At 46.5% G+C, this 13,443-nt stretch overlaps 1 protein-coding gene across 3 annotated transcripts in view; it reads right to left on the bottom strand.

Annotated features, from left to right (window-relative positions):
• The window catches only part of MAP3K20 (mitogen-activated protein kinase kinase kinase 20), a 96,123-nt gene extending 84,036 nt beyond the window's left edge, over positions 1-12,087 (bottom strand). For 2 of the 3 annotated variants that reach the window (XR_007507481.1, XM_049812281.1), the window contains exons 1-2: positions 11,923-12,077; positions 5,130-5,319 (exon numbers count right to left, since the gene is read on the bottom strand). Coding sequence is in view for 2 of the 3 variants with exons in the window: in XM_049812281.1 (XP_049668238.1) it covers positions 5,130-5,288 (159 nt within the window). In the remaining variant the exon portion in view is untranslated. Of the gene's footprint in view, positions 1-5,129; positions 5,320-11,922 lie in introns of all 3 variants that reach the window. The other variant, XM_049812293.1, reaches the window with a different exon arrangement.
• Positions 12,088-13,443: the final 1,356 nt, after the last annotated feature.

Genomic DNA, 13,443 nt, shown 5'->3' on the forward strand with positions numbered 1-13,443 from the left:
GCCCTGCACCAAAGGACCATGGCTTGGAAACACCGGGTTTGTCGTCTCCCCACTCCGAGCTGGAACCAGGTAAATCCAGACATATCTTGGCAGATGTGACCTTGAATCACTCTCAATACTTGCTGACTCAGACATGAGAGGGGTAAGGGAGTAGGAACTCCTAGAAAGAGCTAACAAAATAATAAAAAAATCATCAAAATTGCCCTTCATTACAGCCAGGTTCCAGTGTGGAGAGTCATTCAAGGCTGGCACCCAAGCACCTATACCAGCTGTGAACTGCAAGCAACAAGAACACCCACTATTTTTAGTCCTGTCAGGGCTAAGTATCAATTTCAGTTTGGTTTGGTTTGGTTTGCTCTGTTTTACTCTGTTGTTTTTCTCTTGTTGCTCTTGAAAAGTAATTCCCAGTCCTTACTCTCATGACCCACTTCAAAATTACCACATGCTCTCTTTTAGGACTACAAACATGAGTGAGGTAAGTCCAGTGACATGCATGTGGTTATACTTAACTCATCCCCTTCAGAGAAGGTACAGGCCCAATCCATGCTTTCTGGACAGTCCCTTCCAGAAGTGGATCATGAAATCAAAAAAGTGAACAAACTGCACAATACTCCATATGAAAAGTTTTATGAAGCACTAAAAGATCTCCTAAAGCTTATTGCACATGTATTACATACAAGAAAATCTGACAATATAAAATTAATTTCCACAGTAGTCAGAATTCCAGCCATACAGCATCAAAACTAGTAAAAACATGTTTTTATTTTCGAGTCTTATAAAACTCAAATGCACTGCATAGACATGACTGAACAAAACATGCACAGTTAATCCTACTCAATTTCACATCTTTTATCCACAAGTTAGTTCTGTCAGTTCACCAGAAGTTTTTCCCAGTAACATCACAGTTACATTTTACTGGGTTTTTTTTCACCACTCTCCTGCAGTTTTCACAGACCACTGCCAGCATTTTGAAGGAATCCAGGAACAGCTGTACTGCATGAAAGCAAACGATCTTGTACCTAAGTAGTGTGGTTGTAACAGCTGAAGCAAGCAAATCAGATGCAATGCTGCTGTCCATCAATAGCACAGAGACAGTTCATGGATCATGGAGTACTTCCAAAGAGCAGTGACATTAAAATTAAATTCAGAATTCAGGTAAAATTCCAGTAGTAATAAATCTCCCAGTGAAGAACCACACTCCGGATCAGATGCCAGCTGCCAAAAAAAAGCCACCAAAAGCACAGCCTTCAAAAACAGTGACTAATAACAGGTGAACTTCAGAGATGTACAGACAATCGGAGGCAAGTGCTATTCAGTGAAAAGCTAAGGTGGCAAGGCATAAAACAACATTTGTAACATCTTACTTCAGCAGTTATCTGCTCAAGATAATGGAGTCAAAAGAACTGCTAGCAATTTGCAGAATAAGGCCTTTGGGCCCAATGTCTCCCATCCATTTCAGTGGGAGCCAAATTATGGGCTTATCCAATAATTCATATAAATCATTCACAAAAATATCAAATAACTTCCCGAGTAGTAGGTGTGCAATTTTCTTCAATGAGTGCGCATAATTACCACTTAGGGCAAAAGGAGCGAGTGCACATCCTACTACAGAAGGTATTTCTACTCCCCCCCACGTGCATCATAAACATCACACCGATAGTTTGATTTTCCATAAAACAATACACAAGGAACTCCTGTTCCTTGCTTAAAAGCCAAAACTGCTAAAGTGCTTGGACTAGACAGTAAAAAAGGCAATTTAATTTTGGTTTTGATGTTATTTAATCACTCAAGACACACTCCTATGGTTTACTTAATCAGCAGAAGTCTTGTCCAGAGTTTCAGATCTGATACTCTAATCAAGGCCTTGCAACATATTTATTTTTCTCAGCATACCTATTTAGCTGTATTTTATGCACAAAAATACACGTCTTCCTGTACAGTCACATTTTACTGCCCATCTATAAAAAGTTAATGCCTTGCGGAGGTCTTCCCATTTCTCAAATTTTAAAGTTTTGAAGAAATCTGTCTGAACAACACCCTTCCAAGTATTTGTAAGTTTTTCTGAGCACATGTTTTAGTATGATATGCTGCTATATACTGGAACAAAAATTGCTTTGTTTCACATGTTATAACTTGTTAGCCACTTAGCTAATATAAAGCCTTCAAGATCTTTGCTGGTTTTGATTGGCTTGTTCAATAAAATGAAACAGATATAACATATTTGCAGAATGATACCACAGCTCTGTTGACTTGGCTTGTGCTAGCACAAAATTCCTCTGAAAAAGCTTTTCCCAAATCTGCTCTGTTTTCCCTTTAATCAGTTGTTATGGATTATTGGCAGCAGTTAACAGAAATACAAGACAATCAGTCATGGAGTTAAAAGGACACTGCCTTTAAAATAAACCAGAAAGAGTAATAATTAGTTTTCTGGACTAAATGCAAAGCATCCATATATCCACTAAATGCAGATAGTTATGGCAAGTTTTTCTATTGCTATCAGAAAAGCCATTGACTCACCATGACTTTCAGCACAGTTCAGTCACAGGCATTCATTATTGTCATCACTACAGATAAACATACTACATATGTAAACAGACTGACAGCCACTAGGTTAAGAAGAGACCTTTAGGCCACCAAGGTTGGTCTCTGGTGCATCACAGGCCACTATACTGCTCTTGTCTTGAGCGCAACAACTCAAAAAAACCAACTGTCCAAAAAGACATCTCAGTATGAAAACATGAGGAGATGGAGAGGATTCTCCATCTTCACTCCTTCTACTTGTAGTCTGCTCCAAGTGTTACTCATCCTCACTCCTTATAATTTGTGCTTTATTTCCCATTCTAATTTGTCTGGCTTCAGATCCCAACCATTAGCTCTTGTAATAACTTTCTGCAGTAGATTAAACAAGCCCAGCATTTTCTCCACATGAAAACGCAATTTTCGTAAACAAGCTCTTATTTTTTAATTCTCTAAGGTTTTTGACAGACAAGTTATGGCAAAACTTGCTAGACTTATTTAAGTCTAGCATCACCACTTGCCTCCCTGCTGCCTCCCCAGAAAACTTTCAAGAGAAGGTGCCCACACCAAGCTGCTCCCCAACTATAATGCATCATGCTAGTTTAAGCTGCAAATGATGACCAGTCTGAAGGAAAATAAACAATTTTGTGCTGGAAGGCACTCACTCCCCTTCTGTCAACTCATCGTGATGGATGATGTCCATCACCCCCTTCTGAAACATACACCCCCACAGCCTCCCTACTTTCTACTCTTTGAGTGCGTTTTGCAGTGCCCCTTGGGCTGTCCCTCCAGTTTGCTTACATTCTTTTAAACACAAGAGAACCAGGTCTGCACCTACTGCCTAACACCCATTTCTCCAGTACCACATACCAAGATAAAGCACTCCTGGTTCTTACAGATGACTTGATCCTCATTTGGATATGTAAAGGCATTAATCTAATTTGCCTAACAGCACCATGATATGAGCTCTTAATGAGTTGCAGGTCTTCATTAATCCCTAAATAAACCCTTAAATTATACTAAATTCTTTCCAGCATATTCCTTTTCCTAGTGTACAAACTGTGTTCCTTGTTACTATAAGCTGAACATTGTATTTGGCTGTTTTAAAAAAAATATTTTTGTTGCATGGTCCATCTGTGTCAAGCAATACATATGATTGTCCTACTTTCTCTATCATTTCCCGTTCCACTAAGGTTTATGCCATCACAAGATACAGTAACATTGTTTTTAAATTTCCTTTCAAAAATGCTTGAAGTACCTAGCAATAGGTCTAGGACAGGCTCCTGTGTAATCCCATCAGAAACACACCTATTCAATAAAGATACTTCACTGACCTCTACTGAGATCTGCCAGCCAGTTGATTTTTAAGGAGCGCATTACTGATACTGCATAGCACCAATTTCACTTGTCTTTGTATATCTTTTGATATTAACAAATAGTAGAAATAAACAGAACAGTACAAACTGACATTCAACAGAAGGTATACATCTCCCACCATCCTGGAAAGGTCATGAGATCGTTCCACATTATTTTAGACAGCAAACTGCTTAATCATTATCAAACATGCTTATCACATCACTAAGCATGACTTAATCACACTAACTCGGTTGCTGTAGCAGTGGGTGAACTTTGGTGTACTAAGTGTATTATCCCTAGTGCTGCTCTGCTGTTCTCCAGCTTACGTCTTCCTAAAATACTTTGAGGATATTGTATACCAGTTAGATGTAGTCATGCTGGAACAGCGGTCCAGTAACTGTGCTGTCCATCACACTGGTGTGTCCTCACTGCTACATCAGTGGTGGTGACCAGCAGGCAGACTGGAGCACCGTGACAACCACAGACACTGTGTCTCTGCTGGGACTGTACAAAGCTGAGGGTCAAGAGGATTTTTAGGTAAACCTAAAAATCTCTTTTAAAAAAAAAAATCTCAAACCAACCTTAAATGGTAAAGGTGCAATTAATTCTGCCTTTTCCCACATGATTGGCAAGGACCTGTCTGCCATTCCAAGTGCGCAGGACGTAGCAAGGGAAGGTGACTGGTAGAATGGTTAGGCTTAAACCTTCCTGCAAGATGAGTCATAGCCACACTTCAGCTTGGTCTAACTCAGAGCTAGTGGAGCCCCACATCAAAACCTGCAGCAGGCAGGGAAGAGACAATGCCGAGCAACACACGCTAAGCCTATAGCGAACATACAGACATGAACCACAGCACTTAAGAGAACAGATGTAGAGGAGAAAACAGAAGCAAAGACAGTGAACGCTACCTCTTCCTATCTAGCAACATGCCCAGCGGTATCAAAGGGAAATGACTAGGTCCACAGATGCACCTAGCCCTCCTCCTCGTCAGGGCCAGGACAGAGAGGAGCTGCTAAACAAGAAAAGTCGGGGAGGACAGTAAACAGTAAAACAATAATGCTTTAAATGAGAGACACCCTTGGCTGGGGCCCCCTCGGTATGTCTTTATTATAGCATCATCTAGTTACAGGGTTTTATAATTAAACCAACAAAAAGCCCGAGGTAGTTTGCTTCAATTAGCTAGAGGGTGGAAGACACTAGAAAAGAGTTTCTGTCCTTGTTTCCACAGCAGACAGAAGTGAAAAGTAAACTCTTACCTCTTTTTCTATTTTGAGCAGCTTCTTTACAGCCACCTCCTTGTCCTGAGAAATCCATCGGGCTCGGTAGACACTCCCGAAACTCCCTCCACCGCAGTTCTCAAAAAACTGCAAGTCATCAAATCTAATTTGCACAAATGAAGCACGGGTAGACGACATCTCATAATGACAAAATATACCACAGCAAAACCTGTGAAGAGAAAAGCTTTCATTAACACATATGCTCTGCGGATTTATGGACTTTCTTACCCATGCTCAGACACTCCAAAACCAGAACCAGTTGCCATAAACACGCTACAGTAAAATCCGCAGGGCACAAGAGGAAAAGAGCCTGGGAACTGACACTCCAACAGGCTGTGCAAACGTTTGCATAATTTGCACGAGCTGTTATGAGCAGCTGGGAGACAGAAATGACTAAAAACGTTCCTCAGAGCGATACTGATGTTTCCCAAACACCATGGAAGCGGCTCCGTGAAAGGCAGGCACATCGCTGTCTACCCCAACGCAACCGAAGCGTGCCAACGGACGGGAAGCGCGCTCCCCGCTCCGAGCTTTTGCCTCGGAGCTCAGGCATGCCAGGCACGCTGGCTCTCCCGCCGCGACGGCCGCGCACGAGGCGCGCACCACCCCAGCTGGGCCGGCAGCCTTCCGGCAGGCAGGGCCGGCAGCGGCACCCTGGCACGCACCACGCGCGCGGCCGGTGCTCGGTGCAAGGCAGGGGTGCTTTGCGCAAGGATGTGGAAAAACCTGGCCACGGTAAAACGTCTCTTCCCAAGTGACTCAGTTCTGTTCGCGTGTTACAACAAAGCGCAAGTACGCGGTAATTCATCTGGGTTACAATATGTGAAATTCTGCAGCCCGTGCCAAGACCAGTGTCGGCAGTTTCATGAGATGATCCCATGCCTGCTGCCAGAGGAACAGAACGTCCTTCTTGGAGATTTCACAGCGATAAAGCTTATGCCCGTAGCGAATTTCAAGAAACGTTATCACCTAAATGACTGAATAATGACTGATTTTAGGTTTCTTTTTTTAATGGTGTAAGATCAGGAAGTCTCAGGTCCTTAGTGGGACTGCAGGACACGGCATCCTCCCGAACCATGTGCAAGCCTGCTGCGGGATCATTTCAGATGCACCAGTTTAGACAAAGTAGTTTTAATTACCACCAAAAGTTACTACACTTCCAATTAATGAAAGTAAACTTATCAGCATAAAGTGAAAGAGATGGGTTTGAATAAAACAAGCCAAAAAAAGACACAGAGACTTTGGGTTGCGGGTGAAAATTACACCTCCAATTATACTAGTCTACCTATCGTACCAAAACATACTGTATCTTCTGGGAGTCTGCAATCCATAGGGCTTTTTGAGATGGAATCCACGCATTATGTGTTGTCCGGGGCTGGGAAATGCACCTGTAACACACCTAGCACTGGCAACTGCCAAAACCTCTTCATCCCAGTCCCTTCCGTAACAAACACAAAGACAGAATTCCCGCACCCCCCTCCCCCCCCCCCCGGCTCCCCTGATTGTGCAGCTAAACTGATTAAAATTTTGAGATATCATTTGACCAGCAATTTCTGGCCCTATTTGGTTGCAGCTGTTCTGCAAATGAGAGATGAAGACACCAATGCTTTTCTTCATACTGCATAAGATAACATAGACCCTTTTCTGAAACTGCCTGCTTCGTTTTACGTCTCTTCACCACCCATAAGGGTAAGGGCAAGCGCTGACCAGACCATGACAACTTTACTATGTTTACAGAAGGCATCACATTTAGGAGGGAGCAGGCTTCAAGCACACCTTTCGCTGACAGCCAACCTGCAAAGCTCTCGGTGAGGAACACGAATGTTCTCTCCCCAGAGTCAGAGCAGGGGTTACCCGTGGGATGTGAAATAAAGTCCATTCTTCCACTACCCTGCCAACTCCTTACCCGATACAAGTGCCTGAACTCTTCTGCTGACCTTCCGTTCTCGTTTTATACTTGTTGCTGTTGTCGTTAGATTTCCTGTCATCCCAGAATCATCTTTTTGCACCACCCTTCACACATGTCTTTTAGAGAAAGCTCAAGGGAAAGGAAATTGGTCACTCCTGCAAATCAGGAAGGTGGCAAAGCCAGTTTTAACTTTCTGCTCTCTGCCAGCGCTGCTTAATTATCAGGTCTTCAGAAACAAAAGCTCATTTGCCTCGTTTACTCCAGCAGTTGCTCCAAGTTAACACTGTGTACACGGTGTCTCAAGCATATGTGACACTTTATAGAAAAATAAAACAGGTCGGCTTCCCAACCCAGAGACCTCACAATTTAAGGCCACAGTCCTGCACACGTTTATGCACATGGATAATTATGCTCCAGTGAATAATCTCCTTACTGACAACAGAATTATTCAGAAGAGTAATGTTACTTGTAGGGAAAAGCATATGCACCGACTGGACCATAAATTTAACAGGAAAGTCTAAACAGCTGATAACAGATGGTTGCGTTTGGAATGGCAGAAGGAATAGAAAACCAAGCAAAAAGAAAAATACATTGCACGAAACAAATATTTCTGGCCTTCACTATCTGAATTCAATAGTTCTGAAGAGCTGTCAAATTATTTGAAATTATTGTTCACCCAGAAGAACCAAATCATCCATATAAACAAGTAAACGATTTGACTTCTGAAAGTTAATCTAACATAGAACAAGATCTTGTTCCAAGATCTCACAGAAAACAGACCTCAGGATGGTACAACATGCACACCAGACACTTGATAAATACAAGTGCGTACTTTTCTGATGAGTTCTCCTTGCTGCTTAAAGTTTACCTAAACATTTACGCAATTGCAACGCAGTGCCCTGCACACAAGCATTTGCAGAAGCTACCGTTCATTCTTTCAACACCTTCCCAACTTCAGATTTATCTACAGCAGTCAATCAGCTGCAGACACTATAGGTACCAGCATACAATAAAGTAATATAATTTAAAGAATGATTCATTGGTTTGTATCAGGTTCTTCCAGATGCTTTTCTCCAGAGAAAGTAGATGAGATTTACATGGGATGCTTTTATTTACAGACCTGTAATTAATGACATCCTAAGTTAGGTATACAGTTTTCTCCTTCTAGATGAAAGAACAGACCTGTTTAAATATTACTCCATGTTTTCAGATGCATGGTAGTTAATCCTCAATTAAACAGATCAATCTCTTTGTTATGTTTGAGAAAACAACTGTTTAGAGTAACTGCATGTGACAAATCCACACACAGTTATTAACCTGTCATTCTGTTTTAAAAGATACTTAACAATCTCAGTTTATACCAATGGTTAAGAAAAAAAAAAATAATCAGGTATTTCATTCCACTCCATAGTCTTACACTTGCCTCTGACACGAGTGCATCATTCCAACAACGGTGCTTCCTCACACCTTACACTTCCGCAGTCAGGAGAGCAGTCCTCTGCAACAGGGTCTCCAGGCTTGGGGCTGGGGGCATTACAGCCATTCCCCTGCATGCCTGCACACACCATAACTAAGGTTTGGCATCAGCACCACCGTTCCCCACTAACACACTTTCAAGCGTTTAACCACTACTGTTGTGTAGCAGTGGGGAACAACACTACGTCGCCTCACTTTGTTGCTTGCTGTTGATGGAATGAAAACACGACAGTTCAGAAACAGCGAATGACACGTATTTCAAGAAGTCATTCAATTGCTAGTTATTTCAATTATTCCTATGGGATCTTTTTTGGGGAAAAAAGAACTTTCTCATTTTTCTGTTTTATTTATAATGGTTAACATGAGCTTGTAATCTTGCAACATCATCTCTATCTTCTGTGTCCTATTTTTCCTCATTGTAACTTATTTGAGCATGCTGTTAGAAGCTGTTCATTTCATAGGAAAAAGAAACAGATCTGAGCTGCGTTTGGCAGTATTTAACACGTCAGTATTTAATATGTCAGGACTCCATTACACAGAGTCACTTTACAGCAAGCTATTAAGCCACAAGCAGCTCAGTTTGGTACAGTAGTAAGTGCATGGTATAGGAAACCATCCGCTATCACTGGCTTGTTGCGATCACAGCACTTTAGCAGAGTAACCTGTGTGGGGGTCCCTTCCCAGGACCCCGGCTGAGGTCCCACACTTGCTGCTTCCCCCAGGCCCCCCCCAAGGTGAGGGAACCCCCACACACTCAGGCAGACGGGTTGCAAACCAACCCCGCTGCAGGCTGCCCTGCCCTGCATCCCAGCACAGCAACACTGGAAGAACCCGACACATTCACTTGTACCTCCCAGCTTCCCAAAACCAGCCTGTGCCGTAGGGGAAGTGCTGCCATGCCCAACTCTCTGCTTTATTCCATGTACAAGCCAGAAGACCCTACTATTTGTCATTCGGCTACTGCTCCCGGAGTATAGAGCTTCCACTGAGGGACTTAGAACTCCGAGACAGGAGGCAGGAAAGAATTTAGCAGAAATTGCACAATAACTGCAACTCATATTTTGCTTAGCGCGTGGCTGCAAAACTGAAAATTGCATCCCTCGTCTTGCACGTGCACCTGACGCTGCTTAAATATTCAATTACTCCAGGAAAACACTTTGTAATGTATTAAAGGGAACAACCACACAACTCGCTGCCCTCACTTCACTGTGTGGTTCCACGAAGCAGGATTCAGTGCTTCTTTCAGGAAGGCATGCTGCCAACATATTGCCAATAAAGTAGTAGCACACTACACTTGTGCTATCTTAAAATACACAGCAGAATGTGCCAAGTTTCCTTATTTGGCAAAACAGCCCATTTGCTTTCAGGATCTTTGACCATCCATTTTTAGACCCAAATCATCCTTTGTATCTAACATGGCCTACAGTCCCTGAGCATATCAACCTGGGGGTTTGCAGCAGAATATTTATCTAGCCTAAAAAAAAAAAAAAAAAAGCCCAACAAAAAAAAACCTCAAACACCAAAACATGGTTAACCACTGCCTTGTCTAAACAGAAAAGGGAGTTACAGTGATATCGAGCTACAAGAGATACAGCAGAAAGTTTTTATAAATAAAAGATCCTTTAATTCTATCATGAACTTCTGATGGATAAGATGCAAACAAACTCCAAGCACAACTCCAAATTAAATATATCCTAATCTTCTAATCTCCCAATAAGTTAAAATAAAGTCAACAACTCCTACAATTCCTAAACTTTCTTAATCAGACTGAGCAGCAGCCCTGCAGATGGTGAGACTTGAGGCACGGCTCTGCCTACCTTAGTTACTGAAGCAACAACATTTGAGCCTGTTCTTTGTCAGAACCCAAGAATTCTGCATAACTTCCATTAATAACATTTCTAATTTTATTTGAATTTTTACAACCATCAGTGCTATGGCAAAAGAGCTCAACTAAGCCTAACTTGAGTACTTCAGGAAAAGAACTATTTTCCACCCAAGCGGTGTCAGTGGCAGAGACTGACGGGTTTAAAGCCTTCACTTTAAATAGAAAATATTTTATCTCGGAGAAACCCTAAACTGCTCACTTTGCTTACATTATACCTCGTCAGTGATGTCTACCAGGACTACAAAGGCAACAACACACAAGAACGACAAGGCAGCTAAACCTGCACCCTGGCCCAGAGAGTCACTCGGTCTTTGCACAGGCACGACTGCAGGATCCGGGCCGTGGTTCTGTCAGGGTTTCTGCCTTCTCCTCAGGGTCACCATTATTCACAGGATGCCACTGGTATGCAAAGCATATTATTGATAGAGAAAACAAGCAGGCTCCTGAGGACTTACAATTTCAGGGCAAAGTCCTGAAAACATCTAACTGCGTGCCTCCAGCAGAAAGCTATGATGTTTTCAGGCAGTGACCCAGTTAATCCATTGCTTTCAAATTATTTCTGCTTCTGGAGTTTAGAAAAAGCAATGATCCATGGCTTTCCCGATGGCTCTGTCGCTACAACTCACAATAAAGCACGCGGGATAGAGGGGTAATGGATGGTTCACACACACACGTGCTATTAAAAAAAAAAAAAAAAAAAAAAGGCATACCGGTAGAAAGGAACTAACTTGAGCAAACATACCAAAAAAAAAAAAAAAAAAAAAAAGAATGCCAGTTTACTTTAAAAATGAGGTGGGGAAAGAAAAAAGACAGAGGGGAAGGACAGTCACACCTCAAAGCCCAACCTGAGGGATTTTATGCCCAAAACAAGAGAAAAACGCAGCAGGTGCACGCAAAGTGAACATGTTCAAACACCCTCTGAGGAGCGCAGGGGTGGGCGAGGGTAGCAGCCCCCGGCCACCCGCCGGCTGTCCACGTCCCGCGGCCACCCCCCCACCCCCCCCCCCCGGAAGACAACAGCTGGCAGCCCCCTTCCCGCGTGGGCCCACCCCGCGCCGCCGCCGCCGCCGCCCCCCACCCCCCGGGTGCCCCTCGGCGGACACCCCCGTGCCCTGCCCGGCGAGGCACGGCCCCTCTCCCGGCCCCCAAGCGGCCTCCGCGGGACCCCACGCCGCGGCCGCGCGTGGGCGCCGCTGCCTCCCGGGGAAGTTGGCCGGCGCCGCGGGACCGGCCGGCGGCTGCCGCCCCGGGGCGACGCAAGGTCAGGCCGTGCGCCGGGAGGGCCCGGCCCCTTCCCCCCGCGGACTTCCAAAGTTCCTTCAGCGGGCGGGAAACGTCAAAGCCGGCGGGGACACCTGCGGCCCGGCCCGGCCCCGCTCTCCGGCCCCGCCGGCCGCCCGCCCTCCGCCCAGCGCCGACCGCTCCGCCGACCCCAGCGCTGCACACACACCGCCCCCCCCCCCCCGGCCCGGCCGTGGCGGGGGGCGCCTCGCCCTCCTCACCTTCCCCGAGGGACTCCGGGCTGGCGGGACCCGAGCGGCGCCGATCCCCGGAACCGCCGAGGGAGGCTGAAACCGGCGCGACCGCGTCTCCCGCTCCGTCCCCCGCGCTTCCGGTTGGTGCCGGGGAGCCGGAGCCGCCGCCGCCGCCGCCCCCGCGCCGCCTCGCAGCGGCGCCACCCCGCGCTCTGCGCCGAGCCCGCCGGGGGAGGCGAGGCCGCCGCCGCCGCCGCCGCCGCCTCAGGGTAGCGGGCAGCGCGGCCGCCCCGCCTATAGGGGGCGCGGTGACCGGGGCCGGGCGGGCCGCGCGTGGGGCGGTGAGGCGCCGGGTCTGCCGGGGCCGGCGCGGCTGCGGCCCCACGGCAGCGCCCCCGGCCCGGCCGAGGGTGCGTGGGGCGGCGGGCGAGGAAGGCCGCGTGCCCGCAGGCCTCGTCCCCGACGCCCTGATGGGTAACGGGGCACCCGGCCCCTCACCGCCTGCGCACCCCTGGGCCCCAGCGTCGGCCGGCACGGTGGGGCTGGTGTGAGGCGAGCGGGATGGAGCGTTGGCTCCGTGGGCGGCTTGGGCCGACCGGAGAGGATGGCCTTCGACGGAGGCAGGGCGGCTGCTTGTCGGTTGGCCGCGCCACATCTAGGAAGAGCTTTCTGGACCGAGCGGGGCCTGTCAGCCTGGGTGGTTTTGGTTGACAAGCGCGGCCCTGCGGTTGCAGATGGAGGGAGTCCTGGCACCGGGCTGCGCTGCCATGGCCGCAGCTTTGGAAACACGAGTTCCTTCCTTCCAGGGTTGCTGCTTCAGTGACAGGCAATATGGCTACATTTATCTAAAATTATTACCGACATGACCAGGTGACCGTAATCTTTGAAAACTGCTTCGTCGTCCTTGTGCCACCAGAGCTGGGATGGTGTTACCGCAAGCAGCAGCATCTTTTGAGTGCTGGGTGTCGCCTGGGGTTGCCAAGCTGCTGTGGCTGTGGGTTGGTGAGAGGGTTTGGAGGTCCCTAGGAGCAGGAAGGGCGCAGGTTGCACTGCTATAGCCAGCCCTCCTTTTAGGAGCGTGGAAGAAGAGGAGCACTTGACTGGCCAGCGCAACCCCCTCATCCCCTGTCCGTATACCCCAGCTGCCCTCAGGACGGTCACCCCAGGTCAGGAAGAAAAGGGAGAGACAACCCACCTCCACCCTCTGAAGCCACACAGACCCTTTCTTATCCAAACGTTCTAATGGTGTTGAGGTACTCTGCTGTCGCAGAATACTTTTTTGCAAATTGAAAATAAGCTGTCGTGCTTAAAGGGAAGTGAATCAGAAGACTGGAGGGCAAACAATTCTTCTACTGAGGCAAACATATCGCATGGCTGCTGTGACAGTGCATTTTTTGTATCAGTATCGTGGAAGATTCAGTGCCCATCACCACTTTACACCATGCTCCCCAGCTCATCTACCAGTGTCTGTATGCTGGGGTTTTGCATTCACTGGAGAATCTCGACTCCTCATTATCTCTCGTATTTGGCTATTGTTATATGTATGTG

The sequence above is a fragment of the Accipiter gentilis genome, chromosome 1, assembly GCF_929443795.1.
Source record: "Accipiter gentilis chromosome 1, bAccGen1.1, whole genome shotgun sequence".
Taxonomy (NCBI): Eukaryota; Metazoa; Chordata; class Aves; order Accipitriformes; family Accipitridae; genus Astur; species Astur gentilis.